Genomic DNA, 22,600 nt, shown 5'->3' with positions numbered 1-22,600 from the left:
GCGCAAAACTTGGGTACGAAAAAAAAAGGAGCAGGGGCTACTTTGGCGCGTTTTTGCACATAGGGCAGCCCACGCAAGTGAATTAGCTGCCCTTTGCTGTTGTGTGACAAATGTGCAAAAAAAACTTTTGAAAAAAGCATCAGGCGGGCACGAATGGGGCCCTGAGTTGGCACATTTTTTTCATGTAGGTGGCACAGAGTAAATTTCCAACCACAGAGGAGTTTTTCTGCCTAGACAGCCTCACATGTACAACACCCTAAAGTAAATAAGGAAAAGGACAAAACAGGACTTGCTCTCCTGTGTACACCCTTTATGAAGCAGACACATCTGACTAGCACGCTTCCCAAGTGACGTCACCCTGTGTGTCTGTTCATCCTGGAGCCACACAGAGAACACATTCACTCACTCTTTAGTCCGTTGGAAGTGACAGTTCCAGTTTGAAATGCATCTATTTACCTGCAATCACTTCACCTTTCACACGCCACACTACAACTCCCGGCACGCCCTGCGAAAGGGGCGGATGTTCTTGATTCGATCCGTCCAATCAAGAGACACATGGGCGGTGCGAACTGCACAATGGCCTCCTGTGATTAGCTGGTTTGACAGTAGGTGGGGAAACAGGCGTAGACGGGGCGGGCATAGTAGTGATTTGAAGTTGCAGTGTGCTGGAGAGAACAGATGTAGATCGGTGGAAAGCGGAGACGTGTGTAGAAGTGAGCTGATTAGAAGTGAGACATGTCTGAGGAGCGCTTTACCGCCATGGACGAGGGATCACTGAGGAAGCTGGTAAGTCCATGCTGTCTCATCATTTCTACTGCATGTGTTGCTTCATGTGCAGCTCCTGATTGGAGCGCTACTCATTGTCTGCTCCAGACTTGGCTCCCACTTTATCACGCCTTTACTAATCCGTCTGCTTTGTTCTGATGGGGATCAGGAGGGCTCTAGTGGGAGCTACTGGTGATGTCCAGTCTATTCATTATGGAGGGAGTTGGTGGGAACTGCTTTCTTCATTTGTACTCTGTGATCGCAGTGTTATCTATGAGAGATCAGACTTGTGTGAGCTGATGACAGGCTGCCTTCCTCTGGATGTCTGAGGATCATATCCTGGGGGGTATTGTGTAGTCCTGGGGTGATAGGTCATCAGGAAATGAGTACACCCCTGACATAGCTCATCCAAAACTTCTGACATAGCTCATCCAAAACTTCTGACATAGCTCATCCAAAACTTCTGACATAGCTGATCCTAAACTCCAGACATAGCTGATCCAAGCACTCCTCACCCAGGATGACACACTTTCATTCTTCTGTCTCTGTTTTGGCTGCTCTCATAGGGTGAACAACCTGAATGCTGCTTGGAATTAGTCTTCCCTGGGGTATTTATTCTTATTGGATGTTCTGCTCAGTGTATAATAAACATTTAGTGTCCTCCTCCTGTGCATATGTTATCATACTTAATCAGAAAATATTGGTGCAAAGGCCCTGTTCACACCTGATCGTATCGTTTCAGGTGTTTTTTGAGCATGTTTTCTAGGTGTTTGGAGACCGGCATCGACATTGATCAAAAAAACGCTTCTAATCTGCCAAAAAAGAAGCTCATGTACTTTATTGAGCTTCAGGCGTTTTTACTTTAGGGGACAAAACGCTCAGATGTGAACAGGGGCCATTGAAATGAGTGCGATTTTGCTTATTAGGCATTTTGAAACTTCAGAGATGAGCGTTTTTACGTTCTGAGATATATATATATATATATATATATATACAGGCATACCCCGCTTTAAGTACACTCACTTTAAGTACACTCGCGAGTAAGGACACAGCTTGTTCAGCTTGGCATGACACTACTCCCAGTTTTTAACATTGGCGTCTATAGGAAATCTTTGTCAGCTTGACATGGCACTGCTCCTAAACCATAAGTGACAGGGATACCAAACTTAGGGAGCACAGAGAGGGGACCCAGGACTACACCATATCCTTTGTGGCTGGCCAGCTTGCCTAGGTAATCTATGTCCTAGTCCTGGATCCCCTTAACATGCTCCCCAAGCTTGGTGTCCTTGTCACATTGTTTGGGAGCAATGCCATGTCAAGCTGACCAAGATTTCCTATAGAGATAGTGTATTTACATGCATTGAGAAATGAAAAAAGGTATTGCTTCACTTTAAGTACATTTTCGTTTTACATACATGCTCTGGTCCCATTGTGTACTTAAAAGTGGGGTATGCCTGTGTATATATATATATATATATATATATATATATATATATATATATATATATATATATATATATATATATATATATATATATATATATAGTAAACCCCCCCCCCCTCCATTGCGGGGGTTACGTTCCGTAGGCATGTTTTTTTTTTTTTTTTACGGTCACTGTACATGTAAAATCATTTTAAGGTCTTTAAACACACTTTTAAAACAATAGAAACTCATTTAAACACATAAAAGATACTGAGAGACATAGCAAGAGCTATGGAAAACACAAAAATATTTCATTTTTAATGATTTATATAGTAAAATAACATTACAAAAAAAAAACGCAATATACCGGGACCACAAAAACTGAACCGCGATGGAGCGGGGGCTTAATGTGTGTGTATATGTGTGTGTATATATGTGTGTGTGTGTATGTGTGTGTGTGTGTGTGTGTGTGTGTGTGTGTGTGTGTATATATATATATATATATATATATATATATATATATATGTGTGTGTGTGTGTGTGTGTGTATGTATACTTTTTTTTGTTTTTTTTGTAAAGCGCTGGTGTTGCTATACAATTCCTGAATATTATTAATACAATTTTTACAAAAAAGTAGTACTCATAATTGTATTAATAATAATAATAATAATAATAATAATATTCAGGAATTGTATAGCAACACCAGTGCTTTACAAAAAAAAAAAAAAATATATATATATATTACAGTTACAATACAAGAGGATTAGTAGTTCTGCTCGTGAGAACTGATAAGTGATACAAAATGGGGATAAGCTGATGAAAAAAGGTAGAAGTACAGTTTTTGGCAGGTTGGTTAGGCTTGGCCATTTCAGGGGTTCCCTAAATGTTCACAGAGTAGGGGACATACGGACAGGGAGTTCCATAGGATGGGAGAGACTCGAGGAGAAGTCCTGGAAGTGATTATGGGGAGCGGTGACAAGAGATCTACAGAGCAGGGGGTCTTCCAGATTTGTGCGCCTTCTAATTTTGTGGTGTATTGCATCTCAGGCTACATGAACACTAGCTGACCCTGACCACAGTTCTGCATTTTTGCCGCAGTTTGCGTTTTCCGGCAGGCAAAATGTGCCTCTTCTGAACACGATTTCTTTGGTGTTCAGGAGAAGGGAGGTTTCGGCTGCTTTCACACTAGGAGTTTTTTTTTTTTTTTTTAAGCCTGTTGGTTTATATAAAAAAGAAAACACACCTTTCTGTTGAAAGCAATGGAAAATGGTGCAAAAAAACGCACCCATTATGTGTTTTTGATGCAATTTTGAGTCACATGTCCTTTTAAAACCGCACCACAGACCTGGCAAAAAAAGCAGCAGATCAGTGTAAGGCTCCGTTCACATGTAGGCATTTTGGGGCGTTTTTGGGGAGTTTTTCTGCTCTAGGATCAGCTCTCAAAACGCCCAACAAGACAAATCCTATTCATTTCAATGGCCCCTGTTCACATCTGAGCGTTTTGACGCTGTGAGCAAAACGCCCAACGCTCAAAAAAGTACATGAGCTTCTTTTTGGGCAGATTACAGGCGTTTTTCTATTGGTCTCTATTCAATCTAAAAAAGCCTGCACAAAAAACGCCTGTAAATCGCGGTAAAAACGCGCAAAAACACTCAGGTGGGAATGTAGCCTGAAACGGAAGCAGCTCCTAAACTCTGCTTAAAGCCTAGGTGTGCATGCACACCTAGGCTTTTATGGAGTGGAGTTTAGGTTCCTTTAGCTGCTAGTGTACATGAAGCCTTATAGTGGCCATAAACATTACATTTTATTATCTGATCATGCTTTTCAAACCAAATGGTCAAATAGGCATAACTTCCCTCCCAATCAGATTAGATTCTATTTTGATCCAATTTGATCAGCTAGACCATAAAATTGATTTTGTTGCATCAATTGCCAGCACTGAGATGCTTTTATTCAGGAATTTGTATTTCGGACAACCAGATTGTGAGAATACTTAGTATAAAACAGAGATGCAATCAGTACCTTGCAGTTGTATTTCATGACTATCCATTCCACTTCCCTGTATGTGTCCTATTGATTGAAATGGGCTGTCGACTATAGATCAAGTTTTCCTATTGTGAGGGATTGATGGAGAAAATAAATCGGTCATTTTATTGAGCCGTTTATGGCCACCACCAGGCTGATGGGAGCTTGCCAAATACCAAGCACCTGGCACCTAAATGATTGTGAATTGGTCAGGATAGGAAATGGGGAGCTGACTCATTTTTGAAGGTGCTTTCTGATCTGTCATACTTATTCTTGCTTCACTTCTTAGAGTCTCAAAGGGAAGTGGCTGTACCAAACATACAAATTTCTTCTTCTTCCTTTTAAGAATGACTCGCCAAGTAGAGCAGGATAGGGGTGACAGTCCTGGCAATTTCCCCTTAAAATTTGGCAGCACGTGTTTCTATCCTAGAATCTGTAAAAAATGACTGCTGACCAAAGTTCTCCCAGTGTTCCTGGGGGGACATAAGCAGTCCTTGGGTATGGCTATTGCCTCAAGGACATCCATAACCTTTTCACTACAAAGGAACCCCCTAAAATATTTTGGGTCTCGTGGATGATTTGTTGCAGATGATTAAAGAGGAAGTAAACCCTCCTCAAAAAAACCCTGTAAGGCAAAGGCATAATGAGCTAGTGTGCATCGCATACTAGCTCATTATGAAATATTTACGTTAAAACGAAGCCCCCCGCAGTGCCGCCCGCTCAGCGACAGGACGGCCGACATGTTCGGCCATCCTGGTTCGTGCCTTCCGGCCATCGGATTGTCCGGAGGCACGATTACGTCACTACAACACATGCGTGCGGGAGCCGCCGTTCACGGCACAGGGCTCTGAAGGAGCGGCGCGGGTGGCTGTTCCTTCATGTGCCGATGACGTCATTGACTGCATTAAAAGTAAATATCTCCTAAACGGTGCAAGTTTAGGAGATATTTACAGTACCTATAGGTAAGCCTTATTAAAGGCTTACCTATAGGTACAAGTTCAGAGAGGGTTTACACCCTCTTTAAATCTACAGTTTGCGGTGCATTAGTCACAGCACATTGGTGGTTTGCTCATGGCCTGTTGTTGTTCAGTGTTTATATTGTTCAGTGTTTATATAGCGCTAACAGTTTATGCAGTGCTTTACAACATAGGGGCAGACAGTACAAATACAACACATGTTAATACATTAGGAATCAGAGGGCCCTTCTCATTAGAGCTTACAATCTAAGAGGGTCAAGAGACACACAAGGTAACAACTGTGGGCGATGGGCTGAAGAATATAAATGTTTAGTTGTTGGGTGTGGGCAGGATAGTCCTCTCTGAAGAGATGAGTTTTCAGGGATTGTATAAAAGTGGATAGAGTAGGAGTTAGACAGATTGGGGTAAGGAGTTCCAGAGGTGATCAGTGAAAATGTCCATTACAGTAGGGGTCGATGTAGTGTTCCCATGCTTTGAGGGAATGTGGTGGTCAGTGGGAAGAATGTTACCTTTGCAGTAGTGTGCATCTGCTAATGTAGTTACTGAGTCAGTAGTAACTTACCTAGTCTGAAGGCTGCTTTAGGAGGCTGAAGTAAAGTAAAACAAAAAGTACTGCCTCTGATTGTGGCTATAACCTAGTGATTGACCGATTATCGTTTTTTTTTTAATACTGATATTTTGGTCATCGGATATTGGTATCGGCCGATATCTGCTGATATTTTCACACATGTAAAAATATATATATATATATATATATATATATATATATATATATATATATATATATATATATATATATATATATATTTTTTTTTTTCGACAGGTTCTCCTTGTGGAGGGATCTGGGGGTCCCCTCCTCCGCACCGAAAAGCATTCAAAACGCTAAGTTTGGCTGTTTTGAATGCTGTCAGTTTTTTTTAATTTGGCGCCGAGTACCTGGAAGTGATGTCCACTTCCGGAGACCCGGGTCTTCTCTTGGGCAATGGAGGTAGGATGCCCGGGTCTCCTGGTGGGACGGGAGACCCGGGTGAGCCGTGGAAGGGGGGGGACGTCCCCTCCTGCTCCTTGTAATTACAGCCGAGCGGCTTCTCAGCCGCATCGGTTGTCATTACAAGTCAGCCGACCGTCGGCTATGAACACCGGTACCTGGGTGATGCCTCTAGCTGCAGGCATCACCCTGGTACACGCACTTTCCCTAAATATCGGCAATTTCGGAAAATCAAAAGGCTGATTCCGATATATTGGGGCAAGTGCATATTGGCCCACGATATATCGGTGTTGCCGATAATCGGTCGATCTCTCCTATAACCCTTCATGTAATAAATGCAATGGTCATCTGTGCCCAGCGGCCAACCTTCAAGAGCCAGTAGCTATACCTAGCCATAGAAGACTCAGTGGTGGAGATCTACTAAAACTGGAGTAGACAGCATCTGGAAAAGCTGTGGATACTAGTAAGCAATCGGCTTCTATCTTCAGTTTGTTCAGTAAACCTTTTAAATGAAAGCTAGAAGCTGATTGGTTGTCCATGTACTCCTGCTTCAGATTTTGTCTACTCCAGTCTTGGTAAATTCCCTTTAAATTCTGTTGATGCACAAGGTTGCAACCAATTTGTATGGTGCCCTGCATTGGGGGATGCACCGCGTAGGTAATGTTTCTGTAACCTAGAGGTTCCTTTCTCTAGGTGATTTTGGAGATGTCCTGCAACAATGCATTTTGTGTTCCGTTATATCCAACCATTCCTAGCATTTGATTTTAAAGCAAAATTTTTACTTCTGGATCACCAGAGCTCTAGCTATATTCTGCAGATATGCACAGCAATTATAGGAACCTTGCCTTTTGGTGTGTCCTCCTCCAGCCATAACTGGTCCACAGTCCCCCTTGGCACTTGTTTGCCACCACTACTAACTTATCTTGGTTTTGTTTTAGATCCAGAGTCCTGTCTTCTCCACTGGCCAGCCATCAATGACATGCATGCAGGATTTGTTTTGTTCTGGCATTTGTTTGGGATAGCCATTGTACAATTAGAAAACTACTGCTAGCAGGTTTGAAGGAGATTTTATGGCAGAAACAACCTACGGAAACTTCTCTGCCATAAAAAGTCAAATGTAATTTTAGTTTGCTTAAGGGTATGTTGAAGTAATTAAGCACTAAAGTGGACCTCACAGCACCCAACCCTGTAATAATAATAAAAAAGTGTTGGCAATAAAAGTAAAGAATTGAAATGTAAAATACCTGTTTTTTCCTCCTGAGTTTTTGGTGCACTTGCCTAGGCATGAGTGATGTCACTGGGACATTTTTAGCTGGTTCTTGGCAAAGCTGAGGATCCTGAATTCAGGTACATGGTGCTAGATCTTCTTCTTGCATCTTATTCCAGCTTTTCCAGTCTCTCTCTGTATGGACCAGTGACTGACTTGCATATTTACATTTTTTTTGGGTACTGGTAGAAGTTATTCTGCGTTCAGCTTCTTTTTGCACATCTCAGAGCTGGATATTGGAGGTGTGCAACATGTATATTTGAAATATTGATTTGTATTCCTGTAACCTTGTAATTGCTGGACACAGTGTGCAGCAAAGTCTGCTGGGTTCCTGCAAGGATGTAGGGACAAAGGTTTGCACTTTCTTCAGCTAGCATTTCCTAGTAGATTTTCTACGAAGATTCTTTGTACATTCAACGACTGGACAAATGTAATTTTGCAAGTACTCCAATATTTCACTTGCTTTTAACATTTGATTTAGGAATAAATTATAATTTCCCAAATTCACAGTTTGAAATTCATTTTAGGAAAAAAATCCATCCTGCTGCTTTAAATTTTCTCGAATGTCGATTCAACCCCAATTAACGGAAGAGATGTTTTTAAAATGAGAAATTTTGAACAAAATTCTAGTGTATAGTCAGCCTTAGCTTCTCTTACCTTAGCTTCTCTTACTGTATGGCTAAGCCTTATTAACCGCCACTGTATGATCTAAAATGCTTTCCTCTGTGGCCAGTAAAGGCACTCTCATTGGACATTGGGAAGGCAGTAAGTGGCGCTATGCCATGAAGTCAGGAAAAGCCAGGCCGGTTGCAAAGTGACACTAAATCACAGAGGCTCTGAAAATTGGTTTCCTCAATAATGGTAAGCCTTGTATAGGGCTGAAACAACTAATCGATTACTAATCGATTATGAAAATGGTTTAAACAAATCAAAAATTTTTTAGGTCTTTTCAAATTTTAAACATTTTGGTCTCTGAGTCTGAGATGTACCACATTTAAACCTCCAATAATACATATATCGGTCTCAGAGTGGATTAAATATACAACTATATAGCTGGATATTTATATTTACCACTGCATATACATATTCAAGAATATTAACCACTTTCCGACCGCCGCACGACTATCTACGTCGGCGGTCAGCCCCTCACAGGCAAACTAACGTAGGTCTACGTCGCTTGCTTGTGAGGGTCTAGGGAGCGAGCACGCGCCGCCGGAGGCGCGCTCCCGCGTGGTCATGGACCCGCCCCCCCCCCCCGCGTGTGACCAGCGGACCCGCCGGCGATCGGCGGGGGAGAGGGAGAATGTCAGGCAGCTTGTGTAAACAAGCCACCTGTCATTCTCCTCGCTGTAAAGACACTGATCACACGGATCTAGTATGTAGATCCGTTGATCAGTGTCCTTACAGCTGAAGCCATAGCCAATCACAGTAGAAAGCACGCCCCTAGGGACACACACAGCCCCTCCCTCCCAAATAAAGTTAACCCCTTCACTACCAGTGTATTTTTACAGTAACAGTGCATATGTATAGCACTGATTACTGTAGAAATGTCACTGGGACCCCCAAAAGTGTCACAAATGTCAGTCAAGGGTCCGATCTGTCCGCCCCAATGTCGCAGTACCGCAAAAAAAATCGCAAATCGCCGCCATTACGCGTTAAAAATACGCTTTTTGCAATTTTTTTTTTTTTTTTTTTTACCAAACATAGGTAGCATAAAACAAATTGGCCGAAAATGTTAAAAAATTTTGATTTTTACATTTTTTTTGGGGGGGAATTTCATATAAAAAAATTTGAAAAATATTGCTATTTTTGCAAAATTGACGCTCTTTTTTTGTTTATAGCGCGTGATCAAAAAATCACACAGGTAATCAAATACCACCAAAAGAAAGCTCTGATTGTGGGAAAAAAAGGACGTCAAATTCGTTTAGGTACAGCGTCGCACGACCGCGCAATTGTCCGTTAAAGTCACGCAGTGCCGAATCACAAATTACCCCCTGGTCAGGAAGGGGGTAAAATCTTCCGGGGCTTAAGTGGTTAACTAAATTATACACCAACTTTTTTTTTTTTTTTTTTCTTGAGGTTTTTATCCGATTAGTCGATTAATCGGCCAATTAATCGATTATGAAAATAATCGTTAGTTGCAGCCCTAGCCCTGTAAGGTGTGTGTGATCTTGGGCATATTTGCCAGTATGAATTAAAATTGCCCACAGATTGAGACATTTGACCTTTTTGTATTAAGCCTCAGAGTGGAGCTACTCTTCTTGCAGCTCCACTTCATCAATTCCAGCCGGCCATACATTGGTTGAATTCTGAGAATTTTCTTTTGAAATCAGAATTTTTGTGCGTTTTGTAATCCAATGGTGCCCCCATTGATTACCAAATTTGCCTAACCAAGCCTTAAATTTCACCTCCTGTTGCTACAAAAAAGCATTTTTGTGGCCGGGAAATCTTCCTTTCCAGGTCAAAGCTCATGCACATTTCTTTATGGATTATATTTCTCTCATGATTCTCCCATCATTGATTAGAAATTGGTTTGTTTTTTCCAATAATTTTCAACATGCCCCGTCACTCAAATTTGATGGCCGCACGAAAATCGCCCGTTGCTGCAAGCCACTAATAGTGCGAAATTTGAAAAATTTCTTAGTTACTATTTTTGTAAGAAAATTCTTTCTGAATTCGAACCATGTATGGCCTGCTTAATTGAAGATGGCATTGTAAGTGAAGCTGAATAATTTCAGGTGGTGTTGGAACTAGTCTAAGAGTTGAGGTGTGCCAGCAGCATCTCCTTACAGATATTTTGCTTTTTTGACTTTGTTCCTGATTACAGTCTTTTGATCAGGCACCCCTTACCTGCATTTGGCAGTGTTTTTTTTTTTTTTTTTTTTTTTTTTGTCGTCAAGGGGAACTACAGTATGCCATAAGGCTCCATTTACACCTGAGCGTTTCGTTTTTTTTTTTTTCCAGGCGTTTGGAGGCAGGCATTTCCAGGCAGAAAACTCCCCTGCCAAAAACTGCTGATAACAGCCTATGTGTGTGTATGGACACACATGACAACATGCTGGAGAGTTTGCTGGCTGTAGACAAAAACATCTGATGCCAAAAAACAGCAGCTGTAAGAATGTCCAGTGTGCATGAGGCCTAAAGGAGAAGCTCAGAAGTCTTATAAATAAATAATAAAAATGATACTGCCCTAGTTGGACGCAGTACCGATTCTATGAACTGAGCAGTCAAAGACTGCTGATCACTCAGTTTTTGGTATTCAGTGAGCAGAGAGCTGGTAACTGTCAGTCACCGACTCTCTACTCTGCCCCTCCAGCACTTACGGGAGCGCTGGGCTGAGCAGGAGACATGAGCGGCACATTGAGAGGATGAGCCAGCTGCCAGACCAGGCATCTGAGTGGACCCTGACATTAGAGTAGGGATCTTTAAAGAACCTGGACCAGCTCAGTGATGTCAGCCTTTCCTTCATTAAATCCTTTTCTTACTGTGTTTTTTTCTTGCCTCCATGAGCTCTTCAATTTCTCCCCCCCCCCCCCCCCCCTCCTTAAGTTTGGAATGAGCAGTGCATGTTTGGTGTGGTCACATGCACTGCTCAATGCACACTACACGTCCCAAAGTACACCTTGGTAGTGAACAAGAGAGCATAGCTACCTTCCCAGTGAACCCATGAAGAATGAATGTAGACACCCCTCTAACTGGAAATCCTATCATAGCAGCAAAAAAATAAATGCACTACAAATTTGTGGGAGGCTAAGGGCAATAGAATGTACTTTTTAACCACTTTAGCCCCAGCCACTGTGCTGCTACTGCGGCACAGTGGCTCGTTCCCGTCCAGCGACGTAGACCTACGTCGCTGGACTCCTCCCCCTGTAGGAGGCGCGCTCCCGCTGTTTTCAGTCACAGCGGGAGTCGGGCCGGGGGAGGAGCAGCGGCGATCGCCGCCGCTCTTCCCCGATCGTCGGGGAATCGAGTGAGGATCTCCTAAGTGACAGGGACTGACAGATCGGAGTGTTCAGCATAGCTGAACATCCGATCTGTCCTTCTGTCACTCAGTCACCTCCCCCCCCCCCCCACACGTCAGTAAGCACCAGGCATACATTAATCCCTCCCTCTCCAATAAAATTAACCCCTTCACTGCCAGTGTCATTTTTACAGTAACAGTGCATATATATAGCACTGATTACTGCAGTAATGTCACTGGTACCCCCAAAAGTGTCAAAAATGTCAGTCAAGGGTCCGATCTGTCCGCCACAATGTCGCAGTCCCGCAAAAAAAAAAAATCGCAGATCGCCGCCATTACGCGTTAAAAAAAAAAAAAAAAACACCAAAAATGACAGAAATCTTTCCCGTAGTTAGTAAACGCAATAACTTTTGTGCAAACCAATCAAAATACGCTTATCGTGATTTTTTTTTTTTACCAAACATAGGTAGCAGAAAACAAATTGGCCAAAAATTTTAAAAAAATTTGTTTACATTTTTTTGGGGGGGGAATTTCATATAAAAAAATGTTAAAAATATTGTTGTTTTTTTCAAAATAAACGCTCTTTTTTTGTTTATAGCGTAAAAAGCGCACAGGTTATCAAATACCACCAAAAAGCTCGGTTTGTGGGAAAAAAAGTACGTAAATTTCGTTTGGGTACGGCGTCGCACGACCGCGCAATTGTCAGTTAAATTCGCACAGCGCTGAATCGCAAAAAGTGGCCTGGACGTAAGACAGCAAAATCCTCCGGTGGTAAAGTGGTTAAGTTAAGAATACATAGTTGAATATTTTTTTCCTAAACCAGAGTTCAGAGCCATTCTTATTATTTTTCTGGACTTGCAGCATGTTCAAAGGGATAAAACATGGGGAAAATGCATGTGTTCCTCAGATGTACTAAATGTATTTTTGTTTTGCCTCGACGTTGACTTTAAAGTCCAACTCCAGCTTATAAGCAGCCCTTCTGTCTACTTACCTCTAATCTCTGTTATGGATGGAAAAAAAAAAAAAACCCCTATCCAAATTGCCATTTTATTTACCTGAAGCCTTCTTTCATGGGTTTACTTTCTGGAGTCCTAATTCCAGTGTCCATCTGTCGGGAACCATGAATCAGACTGAGACAGTAAATGCAGTAAAAATCACACCTTTTAATGTGATGGTAAACATAGTCAAAACATAAGCCAGGGATCAGAAGCCAAAATGGGAAGTCAGATGAACCAGTGATCAGGAAACCAGAAATCAGCGTAGTCTGAGGCAGAGGAACACGATTTAGAAACCAGAAGGGACGTCAGCCGGGCAAAGTCTTTCAATGGAATACAGCAGAGAAACTCCAGATATGTTAACCAGGCAAAGGCAGGAAAGGAATGAACAAGGAAGCCTAAATAGCCAGAAGGGGCTGACTGTAATTGGGACCGACGAGCAGGTAATTATAACCAGGTGAGCCACTGAGGAATCAAAGTGCTGACATTTATCCGACAGCTGAGCAGCCTTAGCACAGAAAAGAGAGCTGCTGCAAGCCCAGCCCTGACACCATCACTGTCGTCATGATGTAGAGGCGACACTTGCGGGGGCTGGGTCCTCTATCTTCTTTGGCACTGGTCACCTCCCCACTCCATGAATTCTCCTGCCTTTTTGGAGTTAAGAATCGGCAGGGAAAAATGCCTGATCCCCAGGGCAAGAAATTGGCTTGACTCATAGAAGAAACAGTAACTTTGACCCAATTGAATGCACAATGTGCTATTTAAATTTAATTTTTTTTGCCTGGAGTTGGGCTTTAACCACTTCCTGCCCAGCCTATAGTCAGTTGACAGCTTGGCGGGACTGTCTTCGATCTAGGCGGATCTGCGGCGCAATCTGTCAGTGGATAAAGCCAATGACTGACCGATCACTGTACCATGATCGCTGTAACCAACCACAGCAGGTCACATGACAGTTGTAAAGAATGGATGCTTTTCTTTCAAGTCATCCATTCTGTACAATTGTGTTGCTAGCTGTAATTGGTCACTGTGATCAAATGTCACAGACAGGGCCAATCACAGCTTGTCTGTGCCATGTGATCACCAGTGGCCAATCACAGCTAATTACAACAAAACCAACTAAATTAATCGTTTTAATTCAGTAAAATGCTTGCTTGGGGGGGGGGGGGGGGGAATCACTGCTATAGGCAAACCTGACGTGTTAACCGGTTGCCGACCGCCGCAAGTACATATACTACCAGGCAAAGTGCATATATGGGTACGTCACTAGCCTGTGAGCCAATAGGGGTGAGCATGCGCCGCTAGAGGCGCGTTCCCGCCCCCGCTCATTCACGGACACCTCTGCGCGAGTGACCGGTGGACCCGATGTCCCGCCGTGAAGGGAGAAAGGCAGGCGGCTAATGTAAACAAAGCCGCCTGTCATTCTTCCCTGTGTAACAGCAGAGATCTAACTGTCCTGCTATGTAGGACCGTAGATCTCTGCTGTTACATGTAAAGCCACATCCTGCACAGTTAGAAACCCGCCCCTAGGGACACACTTAACCCCTCCTTCCCCAATAAAGTTAACCCTTTCCCTGCCAGTGTCATTTTTGCAGTAACAGTGCATATGTATAGCACTGATTACTGTAGTAATGTCACTGGTACCCCCAAAAGTGTCAAAAATGTCAGTCAAGGGTCCGATCTGTCCGCCGCAATGTCGCAGTCCCGCAAAACAAATGGCAGATCACTGCCATCACTCTTTAAAAAAAAAAAAAAAAAATGACAATCTTTCCCTTAGTTAGTAAACGCAGTAACTTTTGCGCAAACCAATCAAAATACGCTTATTGTGGATTTTTTTTTTTTTTTTTTACCAAAAATATGTAGCAGAAAACAAATTGGCCAAAAATTTTAAAAAAATTTTGATTTTTTTTTTTTTTTTTTTTGTTTTATAGTGCATGATCAAAAAATCGCACAGGTGATCAAATACCACCAAAAGAAAGCTGTTTGTGGGGAAAAAAGGACGTCAAATACGTTTAGGTACAGCTTCGCACGACCGCGCAATTGTCCGTTAAAGTCACGCAGTGCCGAATCGCAAAATAGGGCCTGGTCAGGAAGGGGGTAAAATCTTCCGGGGCTTAAGTGGTTAAAAAAAAAAAAAATTACTGATCACTTTCCCACAGTAGTACAATGTTACTATATCATTCTTTTGTTTTTGTCAAATGTGTTAAAATATTTTTTTCCCCAATTTTATTTTTTTCGTACTGTCACCAGTCAGTGTCCCTAAACCCTGCCACACCATTTATGATGACTCTGTACTGTCTGCAAAAAAAGTATTCAGTTTCCAAAATATTACAACTTCAATAAAGTCGCCATGTTTCTTTAACAAATACCATGAACTGTCTACATAAAAAAAAAAGGGGTAATTTGTACTGTCCTGACATTTATGGATCTCGGGAAATGAGATATGCCGTCAGTACATCAGGAATAATCATATTTCAGATATGTATATCATAGTTTGTCGACTGATCATTTTCCTACCAACTAAATAATATACACTGATTTGGGTTATATTCTCCAAAGAAATGTAGCAGAATACATTTTGATCTAAATTTATGAAGAAATATTTTATTTTCAAAGTTTTATAACCAAAACTAAAGTCTCTCTCTTTCTCTCTTTCTCTTTTTTTTCTCTTTTTTTTTTTTCTCTTTTTTTTTCTCTTTTTTTTTTTTTTTTTTTCTCCTTTTTTTTTTTTTTTTTTTTTTTCTCTTTTTCTCTCCCCCTCCTTCTTCTTTTTCTTTTTTGAGTGGTGTTTTTGCTAAAAAAAAAAAACCTAGGAGTGATTAAATACCACCAAAATAAAGCTCTATTGTATGAACAAAATGAGAAAATGTCAGTTTGGATGCCGTGTTGCATGACTGACTGACGGCACAATTGTCCTTCAAAGTGCGAGAGCGCTGAAAATTGGCCTGGGCAGGAAGGGGGTCAAAATGCCCGGTATTGAAGTGGTTAAGTTCTCCTCCTCCTTCTTAGACCATTGTTCCTGACTTCTAGAAAATCCACTTATGGTTAACTGGATCTCCAAATTTGGCCCTGAATCCACAAGGGAGATATTTTTGGCCATACATGATGAAATCTGTCAAACATCACAGGAAGAATGCTTTCAAGCTTTGCAGATGTTTGCAAAATGTGCTTCTCCATAATTTTTCCTTCGTTTCAAACATTTCTCTCCATTTGAGCTCTAATTTTGCAGCTATTAAACAAATTGCAGAGTGGTTCTTGGTTTTTGTAGGGGAGTTTCACTGACAGCTGTAATTGTTGCGGTGTACTAGGTGTGAGTGAAAGATTAGGAGGTGTTCATCATGATCTGCCTGAGTATCTTGTTTTCTAGTAAGCTCCTATGAGGTCATAATAAATGAATCATTCTTCTTAATACAGATATCAAACTAGTTTGTGTGCACATTCCTGAGGCATGCCATGTTTTATTTCATTTTTGATTTTCTGAGTGCTCCATTGTGAAACGAAAGCTTAGTTTAACTAAGTATGGGTATGCATGAATTTAATGACTAGTTGACATCTTGAATATGTGAGAACCTTTTAAGGTCCTATTCACATATGAGCATTTTGAAGCCCGAAGCTACAAGACGCTCAACATTAAATCTTTTTGTTTTAAATGGGTCTTTTACACACCTGAACCCTTAGATGCCTATTGCTCGAAAAACGATGTGAGCTTCTTTTCAGGTGGATTTGGATATTTTTGGTCCCATAAAGTTCAACAGGAGCTCTAAATATAAATATATAATTTATATTTATGTGCAGTTTTCAGGTGCACCAATAGTAGTAAAGTTGCACGGTCGTGCGACACTGTATCCCCCCACAAAGAGCTTTCTTTTGGTGGTATTTTATTTTTTGCGCTATATACAATATTCTTTTTTTACACCCCCCCCCAAAAAAAAATGTAAAAAAATCTAATTTCTTCCTCAATTTAGGCCAATATGTATTCTGCTATATATGTTTGGTTAAAAAGATAATACCAATAAGCGTATATTGATTTGGTTTGCACAAAAGTTATAGTGTGTGTGTGTGTATGTATGTGTGTGTGTATATATATATATATATATATATATATATATATATATTTGTAGGAGGCTGGCTTGGGTGTGGGTGACCCCCTGACTGGGTTCGCTACACAGAGAGACAGCCGAGGAGTGGTTGATAACAACGGTCTATGGTTTATTTTTCCAATTTGCTGGAAACAAGTGCAAGCATCCAAACAGCATAAATCAACACATAAAATAAACCCTGGCCACTTGGGGCGTCTACCTTCACAACACAGGAACCTACCTATGGAGTCTGTCACAACCTACTGCTGGTCATACAGCAGAAAACCAATAGTCTATTTGTTTTTCTTTTCACACAGAAAAAGTCAACACCACCTCACCTTCAGTCCCGGGTCACACTTGTGCGATGCGGGAAGGCTGTGAATTTGCAGCCTGTTCCCGCATCGCAAACGCACATCTAGCAGTTCACACTCCCATACGATACGCAGGGGGTGTCAATTAAATGTTAACGACACCCCCAGTTTGATCGCAGTGCGATCTGACAGTTCGCACAGGATCGGATCGCACAAGTGTGAACCACTGTGCGATCCGATCCTGATGCGGCTGGAAAAAAGGGTCCTGTGCATCCATTGTGCGGGTGCAGTGCGAATTTCAGCCATACAAAGTGTATGGCTGAATTCTTATCCGCACACTCGATCGCATGTAATGAAGGAGCAGTGCGCTCCGAATTACATGCGATTGCCGCACTTGTAAGAGTGTGAACCAGCCCTCAGAAGTCTTTCTCAGCTCACTGCTCTCCTTAACGCAAAAAGCCTCAGGATGCAGCAATCAATAGTCATCCTCTGGATAACTTATAGAGGCCTTAATTGCCTCATTCTGAATAGCTGAAGCTTTCCAACATCCTAAACCTTTCTGGCTACCTCTGCAGCCGACACCTGATAGTAATTGGTGAATTGTCTAAGCAAGGCAGAAATGTATCTCCCGTCTGTCACAGCACCCACAGCACCCACAGATTTACCTGACTTCCTGTATGTATGTGTATATATATATATATATATATATATATATTATAATATATTCTATATCTATCTATCATTTTATTTTTTTTATTTTCATTGCTAGCAATGGTGGTGATCAGTGGTTTTTAGCGGGACTACAACTATGCAGTGGACATATCGGACACTAACTTACTTTTTTGGGGACCCTAATCCAGTGATCAGTGCTAAAAAATATGCACTATCACTGTACTAATGACACTGGCAGGAAAGGGGTGAACATCATGGGCGATCAAAGGCTTAACCACTTTGCCGCTGCTCACTAGAGCTCTACTGCGGCAAAGTGGCTCGATAACGTCTGGAGACGTAGACCTATGTCGCCAGACATTCCCCTGTCTCGGCGGCGCGCGCACGCCGCCGGAGGCTCGCTCCCGCTGTATTCAGTCACAGCGGGAGTCGGGCCAGGGGAGGAGCAGCGGCGATCGCCGCTGCTCTTCCCCGATCGTCGGGGAATCGAGTGTGGAGATCCGCCTGCTTGTGTAAACACAAGCGGGCGGATCTCCTAAGTGACAGGCAGGGTCAGATTGCAGGGTTCAGCATAGCTGAACCTGCGATCTGTCCTTGTGTCACATAGTCCCCTCCCCCCACACACGTCAGTAAGCACCAGGCATACATTAACCCCTTGATCACCAATAAAAATTAACCCCTTCCCTGCCAGTGTCATTTTTACAGTAACAGTGCATATTTATAGCACTGTTACTGTTACTCGTTAAAAAAAAAAACACCAAAAATGACAAATCTTTCCCTTAGTTAGTAAACGCAATAACTTTTGCGCAAACCAATCAAAATACACTTATTGTGATCTTCTTTTTTTTTTTTTTTTTTTTTTTTTTTTTTTTGTTTATTGCGCAAAAAGTAAAAATCGCACAGGTGATCAAATACCACCAAAAGAAAGCTCTGTTTGTGGGAAAAAAGGACGCAAATTTCTTTTTTGGTACGGCGTTGCACGACCGCGCAATTGTCAGTTAATGTCGCACAGTGCCGAATCGCAAAAAGTGGCCCAGACGTAAGACAGCAAAATCCTCCGGTGGTAAAGTGGTTAAATGTGTTCCCTAGAGGTGCTTTCTAACTGTGGGGGGGGGGGGGTGTTTTGACTGGGGGAAGAGAGATCCCTGTTCCTGCTTAGCAGAAACACCAAGATCTCCATCTTCAACTCTTACAGAAAGACAATCTGCCTTGCTTACACCGAACGATTGCCGGTGCCAGCGAACATCTGTTCTGCCAGGCCCGCTGATTGGCTCCTGTTGTGTCCCAGACCCATTGCATGAAATCACGTACGGGTACGCCCTGCCACTATATAATATGCGTGGGGCTGTCCAGAAGAGGTTATTTTTAATATCCCAAATTTTAAATAAATGTAAATTTTATTGTCCACCATTATCGGGCACTTTTTTTTTTTTTTTTTTTTAAGCGGTGTTAAAAAATCCTGCTTGCTGCATTTTTGGTGCATATTTGGTCAGTTTGATCCCATGTGCAACCCATGTTGCATTTTTTTTAAGGCTACATTCACACCTGAGCGTAGCGTTTTTCGCGCGTTTTTTACCGCGATTTTACCGCGATTTTTGCGGCGTTTTTTACCGCGATTTTACCGCGATTTTTACCGCGATTTTTGTGCAGGCGTTTTTAGATTCAATAGAGATCAATGGAAAACGCCTGTAATCTGCCCAAAAAGAAGCTCATGTACTTTTTTGAGCGTTGGGCGTTTTGTATACAGCTTCAAAACGCTCAGATGTGAACAGGGGCCATTGAAATGAATAGGATTTGTCTTGTTGGGCGTTTTGAGAGCTGATCCTAGAGCAGAAAAACGCCCCAAAAACGCCCCAAAACGCCTACATGTGAACGGAGCCTTAATGATCTATGAAGAGCACTATAAGCAAGGTGAAATCACAGGCGTTTTCGGCAGCCATTATCAGCACTTTTTTTTTTTTGGTTGCTGAAATCTCAGTGCATCACTATTGTTTCATGTGCAAATCAAGAAAAAAAATGTCTTCCCACTTGCTGTTATCCCTGCTCTCAAAAGCCAGAACTTCTGTGACCGGTAGAGAATTTGGTGTTTTTCCTTTAATCCCATTCCATGGCATTCAGTGTCATCCACCAAATTTAAGGCAGAATGACAATACCTCACCCCAGAAAACTATATTAATTGATCCATACTCCCATGACGCTTTCACTGTGCAGGAGTCCACCCTGAGTAAGCTCCAATATCGGGTGATGATGTGTCAAAGCTTACCTGGGCTGTTGTGCTGCAGACGCCATGCTTGTCTGAATGACATTGTATAAGCCTGTAGGTCTTTATGTTGAGGTGTTGGACCTCCTGCTTTCAACTCTTTACTGTCTGAGTGGGTGCCCGACAAGCTGGTGACCTATATATCTCTACAATTTCTTTCCAACATCCGTTCAACTTTCCTTGGTATACAAATAACCAATTGAAGATTTGAAATTTGATCTTTTTTATGGAAGACCTCAGCAGATGAGCTTCTGTGGCCTCTGCTCCTTTCTGGCAACAGGTGTACGTACGTTGGCGGCATCCGTAATAACCTCTGGTTTTATATGCAGCAATTGACTCTTGTATACATACTTCTTTTATATTGGGCAGTGTCCCCTTGCTAGAGACCCCTCCTGAACAGACGTTTTCTCGAAACGACTCAAAAGGTTTTTTCAACCATATATTCTGGGATAATTCCTGCCCAGCTGCTATTTCACACCTAAAAGTCGCACGATTGTCACGTTTTTGACTGGACTTGAAGCAATGCCTGTGTAATCTTGAGATCTATGGACCTCAAAATGCATCAAAGTCGGACTAAAGTAGTGCAGGGAGTACTTTGAAGTTGCACAGATATGATTGGTACTCATTGGAAATCATGTTGCATGACAAGTCATACTCCATGATTGATACTTGTTGGAAATCATGGAGTATGACTTGTCATGCAACATGATTTCCAATGAGTACCAATCATATCTGTGCGACTTCAAAGTACTCCCTGCACTACTTTAGTCCGACTTTGATGCATTTTGAGGTCCATAGACCTCAAGATTACACAGGCATTGCTTCAAGTCCAGTCAAAAACGTGGCAAAACACAAGTGTGAAAGGGGCCTTAACATTTTATATCAATAAATGTATAACTTTTTACTGACTTTATTTATTTTTTTATTAGTGCCCTTATAGTCCCACTTTTAAGAAGGGTTCTTTTTCTTGCATCCATAACTGGGTAGTAGGGCTGCTCGATTAATCGGTAAAAAATTGTGATACTGATTCATAACCCGCCCCCTCCCTTCACGATCCTAATCCAGCATTTCCATGATTAATGTAGCCGATGCAGAGCGGTTGTCTGCCAGCTGTGTTTTTTTTTGTTTTTTTTGTTTACCACAACATTGTTCAACGCTGAGATAAAAAGAAACATTGTATCATTTTGGTTCTTTGAGGTCAAAGGGATGAACATTGGTCTGCAAATGAGGTCAGTTCAACCATGTAAAGTTGAACTTCACTCTCCCAATCAACATTGATTATTTGTAATTCTCATGCTTCAGTAACAAGATAGAAAAGTGTGTATCTCATTTACTTTTGTGGTAAACTGTCTTCCCTTTTTTTTTTTTTTTTTTTTTTTTTTTTTTTTTTTATTGTTTTCTTCCTGGTTTCATGCCTAGGTAAATGATGTCCTACATCCCTAAAGTCTTCAGGAGGGGAGGCGAGCAAAAGGAGTTTTTCACAGCTCAGCACACTCTCCTGCATGCATACTTGAGCTTAAAGCGGAGTTCCACCTTGGGAAAGTTTTTATTTAAAAAAAAAAAAAAATACCCCCGGGACAGTCAGGGCTAGTGCATTCCACAATGGATAGCCTCTGATCTGTCCCGGGTTGCACTTACCTTGAAAATGTATTGTCCAGCGCTGCCATCTCAGGTGTGGGCAGCTTGAAGCCAGCGTGATCTTCTTCGGTCCCACGATGCACTGGACCGGCCCCGCTGTCGCTTCCGGTGCCGCAGCATCATCCCTGCACAGCTTCTGGGCATGCCCAGAAGCTGTTTAGCAAGGTATGACGGCGCCTGCACCGGGAACTGACATCTGGGCCAGTGCAGGCGCATTGATTCCTGGGAGCGATGACGTTCAGCTCCCAGGAATCATTGCAAGCCAGGAAGTGACGAATCACCGTGGCCGCCGAGGGGAGGAAGAGGAAGTAGGGTAAGTATATTTTCTTCTAAACAAGGTAAGTAAAAAAATAAAAAAAAAATTGCGATTATCCGTTTGTTTTTCAGGTGACCCGGAGCAAGAAGATTGAAGTAAGTATAATTTTAGGGTGGAACTCCGCTTTAAGGACAGAAAGTAAATGCTACATGAATCATTTGCCCTTACTCAAGATGGCCATGGCTAGTAATGCTAGGGGAGGGGTTTTCAGAGTGATTTCTCACTAAAATAAAGCATGGAGACCTAGATGAATGGAAGAGTTTGCTTTGAATATTACAAATTTTATTAAATGGTGTTTTTGGTTTGTGGTGCTCCAATGCAGTGAAGATCCGCTTTAAAGTCTAAGGTGCACGTTTATAAAACTGAGAATTTATCTCTGCGTTTTTCCATTGAGACCTGCTAAGAAGTGATCTCCTCTGGCACCCTGTTTATCAAGTGGAGAACTTCACTTCTCACAGGGAGAACAGAGGAGAAGTTATTTTTCCTCTGAAAACATCAGAGATCTGTGTAAAAGTGAACGGCTGCCTGAAATCTCATGAGACATAGCGAGAGCGAGATCATAATACGAGAAAATCACTGAAACACTCTGGGGCCCGTTTCAGAGGAGACCCTCACCTAATCGCAATAAAATAATTAGTCTCCCTACACAAAATAAAATTTAAAAATATATAATCGAGGAAGAAGGAAGTCCATAATCTTCTTTCTCCCCCCCCCCCCCCCCCCCGGCTCTCCCCGGATTCTGTCTTCTCTCCCTGATTCTCCACCTCTGGGCTGGTGAATCTGGAATTGTGAATTCTGGTACAGATCGTCAGTCAAGTGCGGCAATCGCAGCTTCATAAACTGGCTGTGTGTGGATATGATCAGCAGAGAACTTGTTCTCCCCTGACCATCCTCTGTTTCATAAACCAATAATGATCCGAGAAGAGCTGC

General features: G+C 42.0%; 1 protein-coding gene across 1 annotated transcript in view; it reads left to right on the top strand.

Moving 5' to 3' along the window:
• The first annotated feature begins 657 nt into the window (after positions 1–657).
• The window catches only part of SMTN (smoothelin), a 269,740-nt gene continuing 247,797 nt past the window's right edge, over positions 658–22,600 (top strand). The window contains exon 1 of the mRNA XM_082260465.1: positions 658–786. Within this exon, the coding sequence (XP_082116591.1) occupies positions 736–786 (51 nt within the window). The 5' untranslated portion in view covers positions 658–735. The remainder of the gene's footprint in view (positions 787–22,600) is intronic.

This window comes from Pelophylax lessonae (genome assembly GCF_965119305.1).
Source record: "Pelophylax lessonae genome assembly, chromosome: 1".
Taxonomy (NCBI): domain Eukaryota; kingdom Metazoa; phylum Chordata; class Amphibia; order Anura; family Ranidae; genus Pelophylax; species Pelophylax lessonae.
This window is presented reverse-complemented; position numbering and strand designations above follow the sequence as displayed.